The sequence below is a fragment of the Piliocolobus tephrosceles genome, chromosome 3 (assembly GCF_002776525.5).
Source record: "Piliocolobus tephrosceles isolate RC106 chromosome 3, ASM277652v3, whole genome shotgun sequence".
In the NCBI taxonomy this organism is placed as follows: Eukaryota; Metazoa; Chordata; class Mammalia; order Primates; family Cercopithecidae; genus Piliocolobus; species Piliocolobus tephrosceles.
In genome coordinates, this window is record NC_045436.1 from 146,548,428 (window position 1) to 146,574,354 (window position 25,927).

Consider the following 25,927-nt stretch of genomic DNA (forward strand, 5'->3'; position numbering starts at 1 on the left):
AACCACCTGATTTTCGTAAGATAACTAAAGGTCTCCTCTACATTTAATGATTATAGAAAGGACTAAATGAAATAGCATCCATGAAAATGGCCAGACCAAGCAAGGCAGATAGGAAGCACTCAATAAACAGCATAAAAAATTAAATATCTAGAAATGGCTCATATTAACTATAAAACAACAAATAAAATTTTATCACTTAAGAACTGGTACAAGGTTGGGCACAATGGCTCATGCCTAGAATCTCAAGACTTTGGGACACTAAGGCAAGAGGATTGTTTGAGGCCAGGGGTTTGAGACCAGCCTGGGTAACTTGGCAAGATGCCATCTATCCAATAAAGAAAGAAAAAATAGGCCGGGCGCGGTGGCTCATGCCTGTAATCCCAGCACTCTGGGAGGCCAAGGTGGGCAGATCACAAGGTCAGGAGTTCAAGACAAGCCTGGCCAATAATGTGAAACCCTGTCTCTACTAAAAATACAAAATTAGCCGGGCATGGTGGCAGGCACCTGTAGTACCAGCTACTTGGGAGGCTGTCAGAAGAATCGCTTGAACCCGGGAGGCGGAGGTTGCAGTGAGCTAAGATCGCACCACTGCACTCCAGCCTGAGTGACAGAGCGAGACTCTGTCTCAAACAAAAAAAAAAAAAAAAAAAGAAAGAAAAAAATGAATAAACAGAATTGGTATAATATGCTAAAGACATTCTACGGTCTTAAACAATCTGGATTAAAAACAAAAAAAATTCAAAAATATTAGATTTTTAAAAAGTGTTTTGGGTAGCCAGGCGCAGTGGCTCATGCCTATAATCCCAGCACTTTGGGAGGCTGAGGCGGGTGGATCATGAGGTCAGGAGATCGAGCCCATCCTGGCTAACAAGGTGAAACACCGTCTCCACTAAAAAAAACACACAAATAAATTAGCCAGGTGTGGTGGTGGGCACCTGTAGTCCCAGCTACTCGGGAGGCTGAGGCAGGAGAAAGGCATGAACCCGGGGGGTGGAGCTTGCAGTAAGCCAAGATTGCGCTACTGCACTCCAGCCTGGGCAACAGAGAGAGACTCCATCTCAAAAAAAAAAAAAAAAAAGTGTTTTGGGTAAACTGTTCATTACAGAATTATAGAACCACTCAAAAGTATTTAGCTGGTGGCCGGGAGTGGTGGCTCATGCCTGTAATCCTAACACTTTGGGAGGCCAAGGCAGGCGTATGAGGTAAGAAGTTGAAGACCAGCCTGGCCATTATTGTGAAACCCCGTCTCTACTAAAAGTACAAAAATTATAGCCAGCATGGTGGTGCACGCCTGTAATCCCAGCTACTTGGGAGGCTAAGGCAGGAGAATCGCTTGATTCTGGGAGGTGGAGGTTGCAGTAAGCCAAGATTTCACCACCGCACTCCAGCCTGGGCAACAGAGAGACTCAGTCTCAAAAAACAAACAAACAAAAAAAGTAACAACACACATACACAAAGTATTTAACTGGATGTGGTGGCATGCACCTGTAGTACTAGCTACTGAGGAAGCTGGAGGATTACTTGAGCCTAGGAATTCAAATTTATAATGAGCTATGACCACGCCACTGCTCTCCAGCCTGGGTAACAGTAAAACTTTGCATCTAAAAAAATAGATAACAAAACAAAATAGACATCACCACCACTTCCAATATTAAGTGAATTCTGATTTACATAAAGTGATTAAAAGCACAGCCTTTGAAGGCAAAGCCTATCAGTTGTGCTAAGATGGTTGACCTTAGACAAGTCACTTCTCTGAACTTGTTTCTTCATCTATGGAACAGCAATCATTGTATTTACCTAATAAGATTTGCTGAAAGGATTAAATGAGAAAATACATGTAAAGATTGTATAATTAGGGTTACCATATATTCTGTTATGTTTTCCAATAAACAAATATTTGAATAGCTATTAATGCAAGAGCCTTGGTTATATGCTGTATAACCTAAATTTACAACAATATTAATTAACGAAGACTCACCCAATAAGAAAGTAAAATGCTATAAGGCTTATTTCTGTATCTTACCACCCAACTCCATGGTCTAAAGTAGCTACAGACTTAATTTGTGAACACCAAGTTCAGCAAAGCCACCTCCTTTCTATGTGTCTTGAAATGATCACTAAAAGCTTTCCTGAAAAAAGAAAACATTTGGACTACAGCCTGTATGAAGACATATGAGTGAATGAAATGCTAAATGAGAGAAAGAAGAACTTTAAAAACAAAAGCAACATTTCACCAGTGAGATATTTAAGGCAAGGTCTGTTTTAGATACCATATGAAGGGTAACTAAGTGTCTATAGTCCATATAATTCAGAGGTTTACCATGCCAGATCTTTTATTCTATTAAATTCTAACCTATAATACCTGTAACAAAGCTCTGCTAAACTTTTTGTGGAAAGAAAAAAATTAGCTAAAATTCAGTAAGAAATACCAGTCTATATTATCTAAATTTAGTATTTTTAAAATTGCTATTTATCTAAACCAAATGAAGTTACCCTCCATATAATTTATAGATGTTTAAGATTATTCTGATTTAATGTTTTAGACAAGTTTTAATACGCACAATATTTTGATACAGAAAAAAGTACTTGCCTTCATATGGTGTGTCTGGAGGTCCTGCTATTTCTCCTCTTAATTCTGTAAAATTCTCATCTACAAGATCTACTTTAATTTGATTTTTGCTCGTCTTAAAAATAAACAGAAAATAAATGTTAGTTATGTCAGCAAGAAAAACGCCTAAAGTATTACCTATAAAAATTTTTGAAACCCCCTCTTTCATAAACTTGATTATCTGCTCTAGTAAAATAAGTCTGGGCTTTTCTAAGACTTAATTAGCCAGTTTTAAGAATATTTAAAACAAACTAATAAATTTTAACTTCAATGTTTTAAATGAAATAACACCACTTTGAACAATACAATGGCTTCTTGAATTTCTAGGAATGTTATGAGAGAAAAATAGTATAAAACCTATTTTACGTTTGCCAATTCCATGTATATTAGGTCTAAAGTGATTAATCATCCACAGACGAACGCTAAGATACTATATTCTGAACTATACCCCCAGGATACATGAGTTCTGCTTATATAAACAGAAAATTCAGGGTAATTAAAAGCCATTTAGGCCATAAACTCTCACTTGAACTAACCATAACAACTCTAAATGTTTAGTTTAACTGACTGAAATAGTACACTATCCACCAGAATGGTGAAAGCTCTAGCTATCTAACAGATTCTCCTTTCCATGAAAATTCCAAAGGACGGCTGGGCGTGGTGGCTCAAGCCTGTAATCCCAGAACTTTGGGAGGCCGAGACGGGCGGATCACGAGGTCAGGAGATCAAGACCATCCTGGCTAACATGGTGAAACCCTGTCTCTACTAAAAAAAATACAAAAAACTAGCCGGGCGAGGTGGTGGGCACCTGTAGTCCCAGCTACTCGGGAGGCTGAGGCAGGAGAATGGTGTAAACCTGGGAGGCGGAGCTTGCAGTGAGCTGAGATCCGGCCACTGCACTCCAGCCCGGGCAACAGAGCGAGACTCTGTCTCAAAAAAAAAAAAAAAAAAAGAAAATTCCAAAGGACTAAATGCCTCAAAAGAAGCTAAGGCCTTCTTCAATTTGTTTTTCTGCTTAGTTTATTAAAATGGCATCTACCTACTTCCAAAAATCAGATTTCTACTTTAAATTTATCTACATTGACTTATTTTGCACTTTATATTACTCCGAGTACTTTCCTATCTATAGCATTACTGAGTCTCTTAATCTTATGACAGTCCATTCTCAGAGCCATGATAACCTTAAATGATTCAGAAAACCATTCCAGTGGGATTCGCATTAACATTCATAAGTGCCTGCCGGCAAATGGACTCTCAAACTTATGTTAAAAATACAGTAAATCCTCTCCTCTCAATTTTTTAAACCAAAATCCCTAGAGTACAAGTTATATCTTCTTTTTTTTTTTTTTTGAGACGGAGACTTGCTCTTGTCACCCAGGCTGGAGTGCAATGGCACGATCTCGGCTCACTGCAACCTCTACCTCTTGGGTTCAAGCAACTCTCCTGCCTCAGCCTCCTGAGTAGCTGGGATTACAGGCACCCACCACCACGCTCAGCTAATTTTTGTATTTTTAGTAGAGACGGGGTTTTGCCACGTTGGCCAGGCTTGTCTCGAACTCCTGACCTCATGATCCTCCCGCCTCAGCCTCCCAAAGTGCTGGGATTATAGACCTGAGGCACTGCACCCGGCCTGTATCTTCATTTTTTTGGTTAGGATTCCATATTGTTACCTGATTGACACAACATATCTACTCTTATGAAACAAAGCCTCATTCAAGATTTCAAAAGTGAAGTTTTTTGCTTTTATTTAGACTGACTTTCTTAAACTTGATTACTGGATGAAACGGTGTAAGAATCACTGTTTTAAAGGTCTTTGGCTTCCTCCTCCAACCCAAAAAAATACACAATTTTTCCTCTTTTACTATGTTAAATATTTTTTAGTACAGAATGTTTAGTTCAGAAACAATACATGACTTAAAATCCTAATTTTTCAAAGTTCACATCATTCCTAATTAATCCTGTCTTTTAATAAAAACACAGGATTTAAAAACTTACTTTCTAATTAGTATTTTTTTTTACGTTTTTCTGAAAATATTTTTATCCAAAAACTAAATTTAACTATAAATATGTACAATAAGAAACTACTTCTTATGCCCTAAAAAATCATTAACAACCTTGGTATTTGTGGTAGAGGAGAAAATGTACATTTTAGCAACAGTAAAAATACTTTGATGGCCAGGCACAGTGGCTCACGAGGTCAGGAGATCAAGACCATCCTGGTTAACATGGTGAAACCCCGTCTCTACTAAAAATACAAAAAAATTAGCCAGGCGTGGTGGCGGGTGCCTGTAGTCCCAGCTACTCAGGAGGCTGAGGCAGAATGGCATGAACCCGGGAGGCGGAGCTTGCAGTGAGCCAAGATCTAGCCACTGCATTCCAGCCTGGGTGACAGAATGAGACTACATCTCAAAAAAACAAAAACTTAATTGGGTGTGGTGGTGCACACCTGTAGTCCCAGCTACTCCGCAAGCTGAGGCAGGAGAATCGCTTGAACCCAGGAGGCGGAGGTTGCAGTGAGCCGAGATCGAGCCACTGCACTATGGCATGGCCTGAGTGAAAGAGCAAGAGACTCCATCTAAAAAAAAAAAAAAAAAAAAAAACGAAAAGAAAATTGTCTAAATTATGCATAAATAATGTTAAAAAGAAAATTGGAGGCATTTAATTTTCACTGACCAATTTAAGAAGCCAGTGTTAACTTAGAATACACTTACATTTCTCCTCTTAAGGCTTCTTACAAGAATAATCATCTTGCTAATCATCAATGCTTTTAAACATCTCGATAGCTTTCCATAATCTTCCCTCCAAAAAGTAGTATGTAAATAACCCAAAGATGTTAGGATACTAAAGGATCTGATTAAAGTTTTTTGGGAAAGGAGGAGAGGGAGATAAGAAAAGCTGCTTTTTGGGACTGCCCAAATCTCTGGCTAATAAAATGCTAAATAATTATTCATTGGGCCGGGCGCGGTGGCTCAAGCCTGTAATCCCAGCACTTTGGGAGGCCGAGACGGGCGGATCATGAGGTCAGGAGATCGAGACCATCCTGGCTAACACGGTGAAACCCCGTCTCTACTAAAAATACAAAAACTAGCTGGGAGAGGTGGCGGGCGCCTGTAGTCTCAGCTACTCGGGAGGCTGAGGCAGGAGAATGGCGTAAACCCGGGAGGCGGAGCTTGCGGTGAGCTGAGATCCGGCCACTGCACTCCAGTCCGGGAGACAGAGCAAGACTCCGCCTCAAAAAAAAAAAAAAAATTAAAATAAATAAATAAATAAATAAATAAATAAATATTCATTGGCCCGGCGCAGTGGCTCAAGCCTGTAATCCCAGCACTTTGGGAGGCCGAGACGGGTGGATCACGAGGTCAGGAGATCAAGACCATCCTGGCTAACACAGTGAAACCCCATCTCTACTAAAAAAATAAAAAATAAAGGCCAGGCGCGGTGGCTCAAGCCTGTAATCCCAGCACTTTGGGAGGCCGAGACGGGTGGATCATGAGGTCAGGAGATCGAGACCATCCTGGCTAACACAGTGAAACCCCCTCTCTACTAAAAATACAAAAAACTAGCCGGGCGTGGTGGCGGCGCCTGTAGTCCCAGCTACTCGGGAGGCTGAGGCGAGAGAATGGCGTAAACCCGGGAGGCGGAGCTTGCAGTGAGCTGACATCCGGCCACTGCACTCCAGCCTGGGCGACAGAGGGAGACTCCGTCTCAAAAAAAAAAAAATAAAAAATAAAAAAATAAATAAAATAAAAAATAGCCAGGCGAGGTGGCGGGCGGCTGTAGTCCCAGCTACTCAGGAGACTGAGGCAGGAGAATGGCATAAACCCAGGAGGCGGAGAATGCAGTGAGCTGAGATTCGGCCACTGCACTCCAGCCTGGGTGACAGAGCTCCATCTCAAAAAAAAAAAAAAATTCATTTTCATACTTCTGTCCTTATTTCTGTCTACATCATCCCCAAATTATTATTATTTGTTTAAGACAAGGTCTCACTCCCATCACCCCGGCTGGAATGCAGCAGCGTGATCTCAGCTCACTGCACGTCAACTTCCCAGGCTCAAGAGATTCTCCCTCCTCGGCCTAACCAGTCGCTGGGACTATAGGTGTGCACCATCATGCCTGGCTAAATTTTTAAATTTTTAGTAGAGATGGGGTTTTGCCATGTTGTTCAGGCTGGTCTCGAACTCCTGGGCTCAAGTGATCCACCAGCTTTGGCCTCCTGCCTTGGCCTCCAAAGTGCTGGGATTATAGGTGTGAGCCACCACGTCCAGCCCCCAAATGGTAAGTCAGAAAAAAATTGCTCTTTTTTTCACTCTAGAGAAAGAACATTACTACTGTATGAAAACTGTACTAAATAAGCTCAAGAAAATACCCATCATCATGATGAATTACATTACGAAAAAGCATTCTGGTCAGGTGTGGTGGCTCATGCCTGTAATCCCAACAGTTTGGGAGGCCGAGGCAGATCACTGAGTCAGGAGTTTGAGGCCAACATGGTGAAACCCCGTCTCTACTAAAAACAGGAAAAATTAGCCGGGCATGGCGGTGCGTGCCTGTAGTCCCAGTTACTTGGGAGGTTGAGGCACGAGAATCGTTTGAACCCAGGGGGTGGAGGTTGGAGTAAGCTGAGATTTCGCCACTGCGCTGCACTCCAGCCTGGGTAACAAGAGAGAGACTCTGTCTCAAAAAGCCAACAAAAAAGGAAAAAAAACATTCTATAGAGTTTAGACTAGGGTCTTTATTTGCAGATAACTAAAGATAAAAAGAAAACAGAAAGTTAAGTCAAAAATTCTTCAAAGCTCAATTTTCCACCAAGCAACAATTATTCTTTATACCACCACAGTTTAATTCAAAGGTCCAGTTATTTCACAATCTAAAACTCCAATCCCACTGCTCCCACAAGCGAACTTAAAGTCTCACTTTAAGAGTCAGGAACTATAAGCAAGACATGGAGAATGGTGAAAGATGACAGTATTACAAAAGGGATGGCCTTTGGAGTAAGACATACGTCTTATGTGCTGAATCCTAGCTCTGTCGCTTACTTGTGGTATTCATTCAGGTATACCACTTAACACCTAACTCTCAATTTTATTACTGTAAAATGAGAATACTTTCAGAATTAAGTTTCTTGGATAGAATTACCTTTCCCTAACAACATTAATTATAAAAACCTTTAATTTGGCTGGGTACAGTGGCTCATGACTGTAATCCCAGCACTTTGGGAGGCCAAGGCGGGTGGATCATTTGAGGTAAGGAGTTTGAGACTAGCTTGGCCAACATGGTGAAACCCCATCTCTACCAAAAATACAAAAATTAACCAGGTGTGCTGACAGGCACCTGTAGTCCCAGCTACTCGGGAGACTGAGGCAGAAGAATGGCTTGAACTTGGGAGGTGGAGGTTGCAGTGACCCAAGATTGCACCACTGCATGCAGCCTGGGTGACAGACCTAGATTCTGTCTCAAAAAAAAAAAAAAAAAAAAAAATTTAAAGCCTGATTTTACAAAATTAATTTCACAGTTCTGTTTCCACAGTCTAAGAAAAAATGTAGTATCTAAAAATAAATAACAAAACAATGTGCTATTCACTTCAATGACTGCAACAACCAAGGCAGCTGAAGCTTTTGGGTGAAATTCTGAAGAACTGTGTTATCACTGTAAATCTTTCATGAGGATAGGTGAGATTGTTTTTCTAAACTTTCTTCTCCCACCTCAGCTAAACACACAGTGGGACCTCTGGTAGTCTTTTTTTTTTTTTTTTTTTCTGATGTTCCCTGGGAGTTTCAAGGCATTTCTAATGCACAAAAGGAATAGAGATATACAGAAGCTATAGCAGCTAGGCCAGGCAGGGTGTCTCACCCCTATAATTCCAGCACTTTGGGAGGCTGAGGCAGGTGAATCACTTGAGGCAAGAAACTTGAGACCAGCCTGGCCCATATGGCAAAACCCTGTCTCTACTAAAAATACAAAAATTAACTGGGCATGGTAGCACATGTCTGTAATCCCAGCTACTCAGGAGGCTGAGGCATGAGTATTGCTTGAACTCAGGAGGCAGAGGTTGCAGTGAGCCAAGATTACACCACTGCACTCCAGCCTGGGCTACAAAGCATGACAGGAGAGGAGAAGGGAGGGGAGAGAAGGGGGGAGGGGAGGGGAGAGGGAGGGAGGAGAGGAAAGGAGAGGAGAGGAGAGAAAAGAGAAAAGAAAAGGAAAAGAAAAGAAAAAAAGAAAAAAGAAAAAGGAAGAAAAGAAAGAAAGGAAAGAAAGAAAAGAAAAGAAAGGAAAGGAAGGAAGGAAGGAAAGGAAAGAAGGAAAGGAAGGAAGGAAGAAAAGGAAGGAAGGAAGGGAAGGAAGGAAGGAAGGAAGAAAGGAAGGAAGAAAGAAAGAAGTTAGCAATTTTTAAATCAACTATTTTATTAAGATATACACGAAGCATACAAAATAGCACATAATGTTGAAGCTAATTTGAATGAGATTTAAAAAAATTATTGTCAACAACCAATAGCGAAGAACTCAAAGCGGTTCTAATATATTTCCAAGGTCACCTCTCAGTGAAATGATATTGTCATTGTTACCACCATCACTGTAAAAATTCTTTCAAATAATGAAAGAATATGCTATCTCAAATGTTACTAAACAAAACCTAAGTCCCTGCCCACTTGGGGCTTACACTCTAGTGGGAAAAACTAAACACTGGAAGATTTTATCATTTAAGGACTAAATACAAAGTATATTGTTGTGTAACCGTTTTAAAACTTACTAGCTATGAACAAGTTAATTAATCACTTTGTACTCCAGTTTCATCCTCTGTCAACTAAGGATAAGATAGTTCCTCACAGGGTTCGCTGGTGAATTTAACGAATAAAGTATATAGAACAATGCCTGCCACACAGTAAATGCTGAATTTATCACTGTAATATGCTGACTTTTGATAATGATGTTGGGGCAGAAAACTTTAACCCAAAGCAAATATTGTATTTTTTAAAAAAGAATAATTAACAATATTAGCCTCACTTGTATTTATTTTAAAAAAATGCTCTAAAATGAAATTTAAATCCTAATCTCAAATAAGACAAATAGAATTCTAAATGCCCCTAAAGTTATAAGTAATTCTCATTGATACAAAGAAATTACTATTTGTTTCCTAATCAAGCCACAACTATTTTAGGAGCCCTGCTCATCATTATCAAGCATATAAAAGTGAAATTTACTTCTTCCTAATTTGTTGGAAATAATACTTTAAAAGCTTAACAGTTGCCATTATTTTCTCATAATTTAATATAATATCTTTCCCCTATTATTCAAAGGCCTAAGAAACAAACATAATTTCTACCTTCTAGGCAGTTAAATTTATTTTTTTATTTTTTATTTTTTTGATATTGAGTCTTGTTGTGTCGCCCAGCTCACTACAACCTCTGTCTCCTGGGTTCAAGGAATTCTCCTGCCTCAGCTTCCCAAGTAGCTGGGATTACAGGCGCCCGCCACCACGCCCAGTTAATCTTTTTGTATTTGTAATAGAGACAAGGTTTCACCACGTTGGCCAGGATGGTCTCGAACTCCTGACCTCCGGTGATCCGCCTGCCTCAGTCTTCCAAAGTGCTGGGATTACAGGTGTGAGCCACCATGTTTTCTGAAGCTTATGGCACATAACAGTCCCAAAGCAAAAATGACATGACAACAAAGGGATCGGGAGAATGAAAAACTGAGGCCATGGAGACACATGTATGATCCTTACTAAAAACAAGTTCTAGACTAGCAGTATCCAGTACAATATAACGTAAGCCACATACGTAAATTTAAAATTTTCTGGTATTCACATAGAAAAGACTACAAGATGGCCAGGTGCGGTGGCTCATGCCTGTAATCCCAGCACTTTGGCAGGCTGAGGCAGGTGGATCACCTGAGGTCAGGAGTTTGAGACCAGCTGAGGCAGGAGAATCACCTGAACCCACGAGTCAGAGGTTGCAGTGAGCTGAGATCACGCCACTGCACTCTAGCCTGGGCGACAAAGCAAGACTCCGTCTCGAAAATAAAAAAATAAATAAAAATAGTACAAGAGACTGGACCTGGTGGCACACTCCTGTAAATCCCAGCTACTTGAAATTCTAAGGCAGGAGAACTGCTTGAACCCGGGAGGCGGAGGTTGCAGTGAGCAGAGATCGCACCACTGCACTCCACCTGGACAACAAAGTGAGACTCTTCTATAGCAGCTAGCTATTTTTAATTTTTTGAGATGGAGTCTCACTCTGTTGCCCAGGCTGGAGTGCAGTGGCGCGATCTCAGCTCACTGCAACCCCCACCTCTCGGGGATTCAAGCAATTCTTCCACCTCAGCCTCCTGAGTAGCTGCGATTACAGGTGCCTGCCACCATGCCTGGCTAATTTTTGAATTTTTAGTAGAGATGGGGTTTCACCATGTTGCCCAGGCTAGTCTCGAACTCCTGACCTCAAGTGATCTACCGGCCTCAGCCTCCCAAAGTGCTGGGACTACAGGCATGAGCCACCACGCCAGGCTGCAGCTAGTATTTTTAAAATCACACCTGTAATCCCAACACTTTGGCAAAGGAGGGAGGATCACTTGAGCCCAGGAGTTTGAGACCAGCCTGGGCCACACAGTGAAACTCCCATCTCTACAGGGGAAAAAACAAACAAAACAAAACACGTGCGCCTGTAATCCCAGCTATTCAGGAGGCTGAGGTGGAAGAATCACTTGAGCCCAAGAGGTCAAGGGTGCAGTAAGCTATGATTGTGCCACTCCACACCAGCCTGCGTGACAGAGTGAGACTCCATCTCTTAAAAAAAAAAGTTAAGTTCTGGACATCTGTCAAACTTTACACAATCTACAATGAAGAGTAATTCAAGTCTGAATTTATCAATTCCATGAATATTTACTGAGTACTTGCTATTTGCAAGGCATTGTAACAGATACTGGTAGTATAATGATCAACTAGAAATTGTCTCTACCCTGTATCAGTAGTTACTTCATTCTAAGGTACTGAACAAATAATTATATAATTTTTAAATGAAATACAGAATACTATGAAGAACATTTAGCAGAGAGAAAATTTAGAAAGAGAAAGCTTCCTTGAGGAAACTAATTTTAAAATACTTTTTACTTTAGGTAAAGCCAGCACTTAAGGCAGAGTGTACACGCTGTGCAAAATAGAGGCAGAGGAGGACCTGACAGGTTTAAAAATTGAAAAGCTTGGCTCAAGCCTGTAATGCCAGCACTTTGGGAGGCCAAGATGGGCGGATCACGAGGTCAGGAGATCGAGACCATCATGGCTAACACTGTGAAACCCTGTCTCTACTAAAAAATACAAAAAACTAGCCGGGCAAGGTGGTGGGCGCCTGTAGTCCCAGCTACTCGGGAGGCTGAGGCGGGAGAATGGCGTGAACCCAGGAGGCGGAGCTTGCAGTGAGCTGAGATCCGGCCACTGCACTCCAGCCCGGGCGACAGTGAGACTCTGTCTCAAAAAAAAAAAAAAAAAAAAAATTGAAAAGCCGCCAAAGTGACTACAATACAAAGAATGAAAATGTAGAGACGAGGCAGGAGAAGTAGTCAAGAGCCAGATTATTCAGGGTCATGAAGAATAATAAAAATTTGAAGTATTATAACAATCAGATCTGGGTCTTTTAGAGATCACCCGGCTGGAGTAGGGGGAAATGGCTGGAGGGGCATTAGAGAAAATACTTAGGAATCCAGTGAGAGATGCCAATAAGGTCCTGTGCAATGAAAGGAAGTAGATGAATTAAGGCAGACAGGAAGTCAAATCTAAAGGACTTAGTTACTAACTAAAAGCGTACGATCTTAGAGGAGAGGATTTTTTGCTGGATGGATGACAGTATAATAAACTAAGATAAGGAAACAAAGAATTGAGGAGTCAGGGTTTGAGGAGGAGGGGAAAAATCAGTTTGAGATATGTTGGATACAAGGTATCTGTGAAAATACAAAGAACCAAGTAGGCAAATGAAAATGCAGGTCTCGAGTTCAGGAGTGATCTGGTCTGCAGATATAGTTAAAAAGATAGGAAAGACCAGGCGCCATGGCTCACGCCTGTAATCCCAGCGCTTTGAGAGGCCAAGGTGGGCGGATCATCTAAGGTCAAGAGTTCGAGACTAGCCTGGCCAACATGGTGAAACCCCCTCTCTACTAAAAATTCAAAAATTAGCTGGGGGCATGGTGGTGCATGCCTGCAATCCCAGCTACTCTGGAGGCTGAGGCGGGAGAACTGCTTGAATGCGAAAGGTGGAGGGAGCAGTGAGCCGAGACGGAAAGCACCGAGACAGAAAGCACCGTACTCCAGCTTGGGTGACAAAAACTCCTTCTAAAAAAAAAAAAAAAAAAAAGTGGTGAGGGGGCGTGCGCGCGGTGGCTCACGCCTGTAATCCCAGCACTTTGGGAGGCTGAGGCGGGCAGATCACGAGGTCAAGAGATGGAGGCCATCCTGGCTAACACGGGGAAACCCCGTCTCTACTAAAAATACAAAAACAAACCAACAAACCAACCAACAAACAAAAACTAGCCGGGCATGGCGGTGGGCGCCTATAGTCCCATCTACTCAGGAGGCTGAGGCAGGAGAATGGCGTGAACCTGGGAGGCAGAGCTTGCAGTGAGCTAAGATAGCGCCACTGCATTCCAGCCTGGGTGACAAAGCGAGATTCTGTCTCAAAAAAAAAAAAGAAAAAAGGAAAAAAGGAAAGGCAGGAGGGAGGTGAGGGAAGGGGAAAAGGGAAAGGAAAAAGGAAAGAAGAAAGGAAGAAAAAGATATTTGGATAGTCTAATATCACTGACACTACAGGAAGAATAATATTTCAAGGAAACAGTGGGTAATGTTGCTGAACGATCAGTAATATTTAATACATTGCTTTATCATCCAGGCAGGAGGTAACAGTGGTACAATTAGAGCTCACCGCAGCATCAAACTTCTGCGCGCGAGGAATTCTCCCGCCTCAGTCTCCCAAACTGCTGGGATTAGAGGCATAAGCCACCACTCCCAGCTCAATATTTATATATAATTTACAGGCAATATTTTAACTGATGTATATGTAATAACTCAATCTTATAACAAACTTACGTGCTTACCAATAAGGAAGCTGAGGCAACAAAGTCACAAAGCTAATAATTAGTGAAGCCAGGTTTTAAAACTGATTCAGGAGTCAAAATAGAGTTTTTCTTTCACTTTTTTTTTTTTTTTTTTTTTTTTTGAGATGGTGTCTTGCTCTGTCATCCAGGCTGAAATGCAGTGAAGCAATCTCGGCTCACTGCAACTTCCACTACCCGGGTTCAGGCGATTCTCCTGCCTCAACCTCCTGAGTAGCTGGGACTACAGGTGTGCACGACCACGTCTGGCTAATTTTTTTACATGTTTTTTAGTAGAGATGGGGTTTCACCATACTGGCCAGGCTGGTCTCGAACTCCTGACCTCATGATCTGCCTGCCTCAGCCTCCTAAAGTGCTGGGATTACAGGCGTGAGTCACCGCACCCGGCCCACTTCTAAGATTGCAGTTAGAAGACATCTCAATGTATGCCAGTAAGAAAAAAACACTGCCATTTACACTATGACACAGTAATTTACCACTCAGAGTTTTTATTTTACACTTACTCAACTTTTAGAATTGACATACTTCAATCTTAAGATTAGGCCAGGCACGGTGGCTCACACCTGTAATCCCAGGTCTTTGGGTGGTGGAGGTGGGCTGATCATTTGAACCCAGGAGTTCAACACCAGCCCATCTCTATCCTTACGGAAAAGAAAAAAAAAAAAAGATCAGTCCGGGCAACATGGTGAAATCCTGTCTCTACAAAAAAATTAGGTAGGTGTGGGTGTGGTGGTGCATGGCCATATTCCCAGCAACGCGGGAGGCTGAGGTGGGAAAATCACCTGAGCCCAGGAATCCGAGGCTGCAGTGAGCCGTGATCTTGCCACTGGCACTCCTGCCTGACTAGGGTGTATCCTGTCTCAGCACTCCCCCTATAAGAGACCTTTAAGATTATTAAAGAGAAAAGAAAAACAGTCAAAACTACTCCTCAAACTTCTTCACATCAAGTCCTACTCTCCAGTATCACCTTTTCAATTCAGTCTTTATTGTCCATGTTTTTCCTACACAATACGATCCTCTGTATGTGACAAAACATCTGTACTCTAAGACTGTTTGTGACATAAAAGGACTAGAAAGTAAACTCAATGACTACAACCATTAAGAATAAAAAGGTAACTGTAAAAAGACACGTCAGAAGTCAAGGAAACCTGAGCATGTACTATGTTATTACATATTAAAAAACTAGTGTTTCTTTTGTTGGACATAACAAGACACTTGATGGGGTTTCATAAAAATGTCCTTGTATGTTAAAGACCCACAATGAATTATTCACTGTACAATGACAGAATTCTGGGGTTTGCTGCAAAATAACTCAGAAGATTTGTTTCAAAATAATCTAGAAGGGGACAGGCACAGTGGCTCACGCTGGTAATCCTAACACTTTGGGAGGTCGAGGCGGGTGGATCACCTGAGGTCAAGAGTTTGAGACCAGCCTAACCAACATGGTGAAACCCTGTCTCTACTAAAAACACAAAAAATTAGCCAGGTGTGGTGGCAAACACCTGTAGTCCCAGCTACTCAGGAGGCTGAGGGAGGAGAATCGTCGGAGCCCGGTAGGCAGAGGTTGCAGTAAGCCGAGATCACGCCACTGCACTCCAGCCTGGGAGACAGCAAGACTCCATCTCAAAAAACAAACAAACAGTAAAATAATCTAGAAGGGAGTGGGAATCTGACAGACAAAACTGGCCACATGTTGACAACTACAGAAAGTGGAGGCCAGGAGTGGTGGCTCACACCTGTAATCCCAGCACTTTGGGAGACTGAGGCAGGAGGATTGTTTGAGCCCAGGAGTTCAAGATTAGCCTGGGCAGCAAAGTGAGATCGCCGTCTCTACAAAAAAGAAAAAGAAAAAAGAAAAAGAAACTGGGTGATGATGTCTATTATGATATTTTCTCAACTTCAGGATAAGTTTAAAAATTTTAACAGAGTTAAAAAATAAAAACAGGCCAGGCACGATAGCTCACACCAGTAATCCCAGCACTTTGGGAGGCCGAGGCGGGTAGATCACCTGAGGTCAGGAGTTAGAGACCAGCCTGGTCAACATGTTAAGACAGACACACAGGGAGGATACCACATGAAGACAGATAATTGGGGTGATGCACCAACAAGCCAAGGAACACCAAAAACGTTGGCAAACCAACAGAAACTAGGAAGAGGCAAGGAAGGATTCCCCAGAGGTTTCAGGGGGAATTTGACCCTGATGACACCTTCATTTCCAACTTCTAGCCTCCAAAACTCTGAGAATAAATTTGTTTTATTTTAAAAACCCAAGTATTTACAATACTATCCAAAAAAAAAAAAAGGCCAAGTGTGGTGGTACACACCTGCAATCCCAATACTTTGGGAGGCCAAGGTGAATAGACTAAGCTTGAGCCCAGGAGTTTGAGACCAACCTGGGCAACATGGCAAAACCTGGTCTCTACTAAAAATACAAAAATTAGACAGGTATGGTGGTGCGCGCCTGTAGTCCCAGATACTCAGGAGGCTGAAGCAGGAGGGTCACTTGAACGCAGGAGGCTCTCACAGTGAGGATGGAAGAAAATTCCCTGCATGCTTCTGGCAGGGGGAAGGGGGAAAGTAGCCATTCTGAAGTAATTCCAAAGTATTCCGTTCTTCTTAGAAAGGCCTGCCTTCCAGAGAAAAGATTTCGCCAGAGGTTAACCAACTGGAGTTTTATCAGAGCTAACTGACCTGAGGGAAGTGAAAAACCCAATCCCAGCCTTCCAATCTCATCTAAGGAGGAAGTATAAACTGAGAAGCAACTGTGAGTATCACAGCCCAGGTACACAGATTCACTAAAAGACTAAAATCCAATTATGCGGCAACAGAATACTGAAACCTTACCATCAAGAGGGTTTTTTTGTTGTTGTTGTTTTTTGGTTTTTTTGGGACAGGGTCTTGCTCTGTCACCCAGGCTGAAGTGCACTGGCACGATAGGCTCACTGCAAACTGCCTCCCGGGTTCAGGTGATCCTCCTACTTCAGCCTCCTGAGTAGCACCTGTGAGTACAGGTGCACGACACCATGCCCGGTTAATATTTGTATTTTCTGTAAAGACGGTTTTGCCATGTCTCTATTTGTCTACAAATCTCGAATTCTTGGGCTAAAGCAATCTGCTGGCCTCAGACTCCCAAAGTGCTGGGATTATTGTTGTCAGCCACCATGCCTGGCCAAGGAGACTTTTGTATAACAACAGGACGTTACTCAAAGAACTGCATTTGTGCAACACTTGCAAGGAATTAAAAAACTAAAAAAGAAAAAAATATAACTGCATGTCTCAGACCTTATTTAAGAAGTCTCTATGGAACCCCAAGACAACAAAGGAAACAAAAATAAGAATACTGGAGGAAATATTAGTTCTCACACCTACAGCTACAACAAATAGTAATACAAAACACAGCCCAATTCTAAGTCAGATAAACGTAATGCCTCACACTAAAGGCTTATTTACCTCAGTTACTTTTACCTAGTAAAACATGCACAGCATTTTTTTTTTTTTTTTTTTTTTTGAAACAGGGTCTCACTCTGTCCCCCAGGCTGAAGGGCAGTGGTGCCATCTCAGCTCAATGCAACTTTTGTCTCCGGAGCTAAAGTGATCATCCGGCCTCAGACCCCTAAGAAGCTGGGCCTACAGGCATGCACCACCATGCCTAGCTAAATTTTTTGTGCAGGGACAGGGTTTTATCATGTTGCCCACGCTGGTTTTGAACTCCTGAACTCAAGCAATCCGCCTGCCTCAGCCTCTCAAAGCGCTAGGATTACAGGCCTGAGCCACCACGCCCAGTCCATGCCCAGCTTTCAACAAAAAATTACAAGGTGTACTAGAGGACAAAAAAATATAGTTTGGGCCGGGTGCAGTGGCTTATATCTGTAATCCCAGCACTTTGGGAAGCCGAGGCAGGAGGATTCAGTCCAGGAGTCTGAGACCAGCCTAGTCAACACAGCAAAATCCCACCTCTACAAAAAAACCACAACAATTAGCCAGGTGTGGTGGTGTGTGCCTATAGTCTCAGCTACTTGGGAGGCTGAGGTTGGAGGATCGCTTAAGCCCAGGGGTCTGAGGTCGTAGCAAGCCATGATTGTGCCACCGTACTCCAGCCTGGGTGACAACAATTAAAAAAAAAATTTTTTTTAAAGGGCCGGGCATGATGGCTCACGCCTGTAATCCCAGCACTTTGGGAAGCCAAGGTAGGTGGATCACCTGAGGTCAGAAGACCAGCCTGACCAACATGGTGAAATCCCATCTCTACTAAATACAAAAAGAACAGTTGAGTGTGGTGGTGTGTGCCTGTAGTCCCAGCCACTTGGGAGGCTGAGGCAGGAAAATCGCTTGAACCTGGGAGGCAGAGATGGCAATAAGCCGAGATTGTGCCATTGCACTCCACCCTGGGCAACAAGAGAGAAACTCTGTCTCAAAAAGTAAATAAATAAATAAATTTTTTTAAAAAGGAAAGTAACTGTATAGTACCCATCATTAACACAGATAAACAATGATTTTAAATGCTATTATTTTCCCTTAACAAAAACTTAAATTCAAGGACATTCTGGGTTTTCCCTCAAACTTATTAATCTCTTTAAGAGAAGACAGGCCGGGCGCGGTGGCTCACACCTGTAATCCTAGCACTTTGGGAGGCCGAGGCAGGCAGATCATGAGGTCAGGAGATTGAGACCATTCTGGCTAACACAGTATAACCCTGTCTCTACTAAAAATACAAAAAATAAGCCAGGCATGGTGGTGGGCGCCTGTAGTCCCAGCTACTCAGGAGGCTGAGGCAGGAAAATGGCATGAACCTGGGAGGCAGAGCTTGCAGTGAGCAGAGATTGTGCCACTACACTCCAGCCTGGGCAACAGGGCGAGACTCTGTCTCAAAAAAAAAAAGAAGACAGCAGGGCTGGGTGCAACGGCTCATGCATGTAATCTCAGCACTTTGGGAGGTTGAGGCAGGTGGACTGCTTGAGCTTAGTTCAAGACCAGCCTGGGCAACATGGTGAATTCCTGTCTCTACTTAAAAAGAAAAAGAAACAAAAATTATCTAGGCGTGGTGTTGTACACCTGTAGTCCCAGCTACTCAGGAGGTTGAGGTGGGAGGATTCCTGGAGCCTGGAAGGCAGGGGGTGCAATGAGCTGAAGTTGTACCACTACACTCCAGTCTGGGTGACAGTGAGACACTATCTCAAAAAAAAAAAATAAACAAAAATAAATAAATAAATAAAGAGAGGCGAGTGGATCACCTGAGGTCAGGAGTTCGAGATCAGCCTGGCCAACATGGTGAAATTTCATCTCTACTAAATTAGACGGGTGTGGTGGCACACGCCTGTAATCCCAGCTACTTGCAGGGCGGAGGCAGGAGAATCACTTAAACCTGGGAGGCGGAGGTTGTAGTGAGCCGAGATCATGCTACTGCACTCCAGCTTGGGTGACAGAGGGAGACTCCATCTCGAGAGGAAAAAAGAAAAAAGAAAAAAACAGAGAGAAAGAGAATATAGCAGGTCCCTGGATAACATCATTTCCTTATAACATTTATGAGGAAAAAAAAAAAATTCCCACACGGGCTGCTGTCTTATGCGGAGCTTGCCATGTTCTCCCAATGTCTTTGTGGGTTTTCTCTGGGTACTCAGGTTTCTTCCCAAATTCCAAAGATAAACGTGTCAGATTAACTGGCATGGTTAAACTGTACCAGCATGAGTGAGAGTGGGTGTGTATGTGAGTGCGCCCGGTAAAAGGATGTTGGGAATAAGATTATTTCCAGGATGCCAAAGAATTAATCCATCATTTACTTGCTAATTGCAAAGAGAGTAAAATGTACCTTTACAAAGAAATCTTGTTCCTACCTTAATCAAATGATTAAACAAGTGACCAAGCAGCACTAACAATGAGACAATCTGGTATTACACATGTACTAATATGATTCAATATGAAGTACACAACATCACTTGGGGTCTTCTTACCAAAATGTTTAACCTGAAGCTAATCAAACCTTTACACCTAAACTTGGAATCACAGACATGAGGATTTTCAGTATTAATGAGATGAGAAAAAAAGAAACGTATGTGGAGGGGTTAATAATCATACATTTTAAAAGACCCAAGAATATATAATTATATACAATCTGTGAAAGTTACATAGATAAGACTTTTTTTTTTTAAGTTAACTGAAAAATAAGTTTGGTGTTTTTTTTTGGAGACAGGGTCTTACTCTGTCACCCAGGCTGGACTGCAGAGGCTGCAGTGAGCCATGATCATGGCACTGTACCTACTGGGCTCAAGCAATCCTCCCACATCGGCTGCCCAAGTAGGTGGGACACAGTCACATGCCACCACATCCAATTATTTTTTTCTATTTTTTGTCGAGACGGGCTTTTGTCATGTTGCCCGGACTGGTCTCAAACTCCTGGGCTCAACTTATCCTCCTGCCTCAGCCTCCTAAAGTGCAAGGATTACCAGAGTGAGCCACCATGCCCAACCAAAATAATATTATTTTTAAGAGGTGCATGCTCAAGTTTTTGGTAGTAAATTATATTCATGAGAGCAACATGATCTTAGCTAGTGGGGATACAAGTGTACTGTCCTTTCGACTTTTCTCTTCAAAATTTTCTAGATAAAAAGTTAAAAGGTGGCTGGGTGTGGTGGTTCATGCCTATAATCCCAGCATTGTGGGAGGTCGAGGCAGGTAGATGGTTTGAGCCCAGGAATTCAAGATCAGCCTGGACAACATGGTGAAATCCCACTTCTACAAAAAAATATGAAAATTAGCAGAGTGTGGTGGGACGTGCCTATAGTCCCAGCTACTCAAGAGGCTGAGGTAGACCAGGAGTTTGAGGCTGCAGTGAGTTGTGATTGAGCCACTGCACTCCAGCCTGGGTGATAGAGGGTCTCCCAAATACTTATAACTTCGCTTCAGCTCACTATTCAACTCTAGCCCCACACTACAATAATCTCTTGCCTAAGCTACCTGAAAAGGTTTCCTAAATGATCCTGAGTTCATTCTTGCCCCTCTGCCCTCTACATGGCTAGTTGTCTAGTCAATTTTATTTTTTCCTTCTTCCCTACTAAAGAAACTCTCATTTTAATTGAGGAGTACTGTACTCAGCTAAAGAAGATTTCCTAGCCTCCCTTAAACCAAGAAGAGGTTATGATATGCCGTTTTGGTTAAAAAAATAAAAACAGTTGTAGGACAGTTCAACAGGAAAAGAAAAAAAAAAAAAAACAAAAATAAAAGTTGGCCAGGCAGTGGCTCATGCCTGGAATCTCAGCACTTTAGGAAGCCAAGGCAAGAAAATCACTTGAGGCCAGGAGTTCAAGACCAGCCTGGGTAACATGGCAAAACTCAGTCTCTACAAATAATTTAACAATAATTAACTGGGCACAGTGGTGTCTACCTGTAGTACTAGCTACTCGGAAGGCTGAAGTAGGAGAACCACTTGAGCCCTGGAGTTCAGGGTTACAGTGAGCTATGATCATACCACTGCACTCCAGCCTGGGCAACAAAGTGAGATCTAAGATCTAGTCTCTAACAAATACAAACATTATACATAGGAAAAAACAGTAAAATGGTTTTCCATTATTCATTGTATAATGATTATTAGCTATCTATACATGTAGAGAGTTGATCACAGTCACTCTAATTTATCCTGTAAGCATCAGTTAACGGTTATTCCCAAGAAACTCTTTCCCTGAGGCTAGAATACCCAACTTCCACAGGTCCCCTTACTTAAAGTCAACAAACACACTTATTAGCTGTTCAATTTCTCACTGCCTTACTGAGCCATAATTTATTCCATAATAGCGAAGATCATGTCCATTTTATTAACATAGATGGCATTCAGTAAGTATGTGAATAAATAAAAAATGTAAAGTTACACTAAAGAATTGAACCACAGATGATGTCATATATACTAAAAAGATGCCCAATGAGATCTTCAAAGGGGAAAACTACAAAAAAAAAAAAAAAAAAGATTCCCTTCCCACTATCTTGTTCCTCAGTTTTGGGCTTGGATATTCCATCACCCTAATTCAAGACCTGACTGCATTATTAACATAACTTATATGGAACAGAAATCCAGCTTTACCTGGAAGCCACGTTTATCAACATATTCAACTCTTCCTAGTCCCAGAAGCAGGATGAAACTTTCACAATGGTTGGGGATGAGCTCCTTAGAGTTTAGGAATATCCTTAAACTCATTCAGGAAAACAAGTGCCTCCTGCTTAGCAGGCAATGTGCTAAGCAATGGGGAAAGGAAGATCGGTGAGAAAGAACTCTGTTCTCAATGACTCACACTCACAGTTCCTATAGGCAGATGGAAAGAAAGCACCTAACAATATAAACGCCTAAAATTTCATCCAACACTCAATGACCACTCAGTATGTATCACTTTCAGAGATATACACTCAAAATTCTCACACATGTACACCATCAAGAAACTGGAAATAACTGAATGTCTAATAGACAAGAGGCAAAAACTGTGCTATATTCTATACAACAAAAACTAAGTCACTACAGTGATTTAAGAAAAAGCATAAAATGTTTCATTATCAGCTCGCTGAAAAGCAATAGCATCGGACAACCCACAGTTGGGTATGACAAAACCAAGTAAGGTGGTTCACTTGAAACAAAGAAGCCTAAAAGCAAGACACCCAGTTAATTGAGAGAAAAGAGTACATAGACTAGCCAGTCCTACATTTCTAATCACTAGAAAAATCCATAATAACACATTTGCTAAAAGTAACAAAAGCCTGCCCCAAACCTATGCTAAGAGCACTTTTAGCAGCAGCTCCTCAAAATTAGATACCTATCAAAGACTTTTTTGGTGTGCTAATTTAAATTACTAAGGCTTCTACATTCTAGGTACCCTACAAGGTGCTAAAGAGAAAAAAATGAGTCCTTAAGGAGCTTAATCTATCAGGAGTAGAAGGACATATGCACAATTATCAATAATAAGATAACTGCTCTCATGAAGTCTGACTGACCATGAAAAACAGAAGGAAACTTTGGCTTCAAGAAAGGCTTATCGGGGTGGCATTTTAGGATAAGTAGGTTTCGAAAGGCAAAAAAAAAAAGATAAGGGCTTATTCCACACAGATGAAACAACTAAATAGCAAGCAATTTTGTATTGCTGAAGGTTTGAGGGAGAGTGAAAGTCTGAGGTATGTGTAAGAATGCAAGTGTGCATCTGTGACTTGACAGGAAATAGGTCAGGAAAGGCAGGTCAGAACAATAGTATAAAGGTTTTGACTTTATCCCCATAGGCAGTAGAGAAACTAACAGAGAATGACATAAGATCGTATTTTTAAAATTAAATCCAGTGGCATGGCACCATTAGGGTTGACTAGAAAAGCTGGGAGACGCTGGGTGCGGTGGCTCACACCTGTAATCCCAGCACTTTGGGGGGCCAAGGTGGGCGGATCACAAGGTCAGGAGTTCAAGACAGCCTGACCAACATGGTGAAACCCTGCCTGTACTAAAAACACAAAAATTAGCCGGGCGTGGGGACATGCGTCTGTAATCCCAGCTACTGCGGAGGCTGAGGCAGAACTGCTTGAACGCGGGAGATGGAGGTTGCAATGAGCCGCGAGCGCACCACTGCTCTCCAGCCTGGGCAATAAAGTGAGAGTCCGTCTTAAAAAAAAAAAAAAACGAAAGAAAAGCTGAGAGAGACTGAAGGCAGAAAAATAAGTGTACATAAGCAAACTTTTATTCTATTTTATTCTTTAGAGACAGGGTCTTTGGCTCTGTAAAGTGCAGTGGCAAAGTCAAAGTTCACTGCAGCCTCGATCTCCCAGGCTTAAGGGATCCTCCCACCTCAGCATCCAGAGTAGTTAGGACTACTGATGTGCAGCACCCACTCCAGGCTTTTTTTTTTCTTGAGATGGAGTCTCACTCTGCCTCCCAGGCTGGAGTGCAGTGGCACGATCTTGGCTCACTGCAACCTCCGCCTCCTGGGTTCAAGTGATTCTCCTGTCTCAGCTTCACAAGTAGCTGAGATTACAGGTGCACGCTGCTGTGCCCTACTAATTTTTTGTATTTTAGTAGAGACAGGGTTTCACCGTGTTGCCCAGGATGGTATCGAATTCCTGAACTCAGGCAATCCACCTGCCTTGGCCTCCCAAAGTGCTAGGATTACAGGCGTGAGCCGCTGTGTCTGGCCTCATTTTTTAAATATTCTGTAGAAACAGGGTCTCACTATGTTGCCCAGATCGGTCTTAAACTCCTGGGCTCAAGCAATCTTCTTGCCTCAGCTGTCCAAAATGTTGAGATTACAGGCTTAAGCCACTGCAAGTAGCCAGGAAACGTTTAATACAAATAGTCTATCTGGGCTGGGCACAGTGGCTCATGCCTGTAATCCCAGCACTCTGGGCGGCTAAGGCTCATGAATCACTTGAGCCTAGGAGTTCGAGACCAGCCTGGGCAATATGGCAAAACCCTGTCTCCACAAAAAGTAAAAAAAATGCCAGCTACTTGGGAGGCTGTGGTGGGCGGATCACTTAAGCCCAGCAGGTTAAGACTGCGGCGTGAGCTGTGATCACACCGCGGCACCCTAGCCTGGGTGACAGATTGACTGACTGATTGACAGATAGATAGATAGACAGACAGATAGATAGATAGATAGATAGATGAATACCATATTTCAAATAAATAAATAGTCCATCCTGAGATATAAAAACCTGACCTACGGTATTAACAAAAGGAATAAAAAAGAGAAAACAAACATTCCAAAGACAAGTGGAGGATGAAAGGTAAATCAGTGACAATATTTTATAAAGGATAGTAACAGAGATTGAAGGAAAATCAGAAAAGAGCAGTATCGGAGCAACCAAAGGAGGAGAGCTCTAAGATGGAAACGGAAATGCTGAAGGAACATGTACAAAATAGACGATGACGAGAACTTACTCTGTATTTGATAATTGGGCGGCCGGGCGCGGTGGCTCAAGCCTGTAATCCCAGCACTTTGGGAGGCCGAGACGGGCGGATCACGAGGTCAGGAGATCGAGACCATCCTGGCTAACATGGCGAAACCCCGTCTCTACTAAAAATACAAAAAACTAGCCGGGCGACATGGCGGGCGCCTGTAGTCCCAGCTACTTGGGAGGCTGAGGCAGGAGAATGGCGTGAACCCGGGAGTCGGAGCTTGCAGTGAGCTGAGATCCAGCCACTGCACTCCAGCCTGGGCGGCAGAGCGAGACTCCATCTCAAAAAAAAAAAAAAAAAAAAAAAAAAGATAATTGGGAAGGTACTGCCTGAAGGAACAGTTTCAATATGACATGGTAGAAAGAGAAACCTGAGTACAGAAGTTAAGAAAATGAATTAACTTTTAAGAACCAAATATAGAAGAATATCTTTAAAAAATAATAATAAAATAAAATAACGGGTCCTCCGGCACAGTGTCTCCAGAGCAGGAGGTCAGGTCAACCAGCGACCTGGATCCGAGAATGCCTTTATTAATATCAAAGTAGGAAAAGACTTCTTAAAATGCAAAAAAAGCACCATGTAGGAAAAGATAAAAATCTGACTACCTTAAAACTAAACATCTGTAAGACAAAAAGGAGAACAATAAGTAAAATATGCCAGAAAAAATTTGACTACTTTAAAATTAAACTGGGCCAGGCACGGTGGGTGACACCTGTAATCCCAGCACTTTGGAAAGCTGAGGCGGGTGGATCACTTGAGATCAGGAGTCGGAGACCAGCCTGGCCAACATGGTGAAAAACCCCATCTCTACTAAAAATACAAAAAAGTAGACAGGCATGGTGGCCCACACCTATAATCTCAGCACTTTGGGAGGCTGAGTTGGGAGGATCCCTTGAGTCCAAGAGTTCAAGATCAGCCTGGATAACATAAGGAGATTCCCATCTCTACAAAAATTTTTTAAAAAATTAGCCAAGAGTGGTGGCTCACACCCGTAGTCCTAGCTACTCAGAAGGCTGGGCTATCACTTACGCCCAGGAGTTCCGGGCTGCAGAGAGCCATCATTGCACCATTGCTCTCCATCCTGGGTAAGAGTGTGAGACCTGTCTCTTAAAAATTAAACTTCTGGGCCAAGCGTGGTGCCTCACACCTGTAATCCCAGCACTTAGGGAGGCTGAGGTGGGCATATCACGAGGTCAGAAGATTGAGACCATCCTGGCCAACACAGTGAAACCCCATCTCCACTAAAAATACAAAAAAAAAAAAAAAATTAGCTGGGGGTAGTGGCATGTGCCTGTAATCCCAGCTACTCAGGAGGTTGA

At 42.4% G+C, this 25,927-nt stretch overlaps 1 protein-coding gene across 4 annotated transcripts in view; it reads right to left on the reverse strand.

Annotated features, from left to right (window-relative positions):
* UBE2K (ubiquitin conjugating enzyme E2 K) overlaps positions 1-25,927 on the reverse strand; it is a 91,058-nt gene that overhangs the window by 48,032 nt on the left and 17,099 nt on the right. Inside the window, exon 2 of one of the 4 annotated variants that reach the window (XM_023224699.3) lies at positions 2,591-2,684. The exons of the other annotated variants lie outside the window; for them this stretch is intronic. Coding sequence (XP_023080467.1) covers positions 2,591-2,684 — 94 coding nt within the window. The remainder of the gene's footprint in view (positions 1-2,590; positions 2,685-25,927) is intronic. 4 annotated transcript variants of the gene reach the window in all.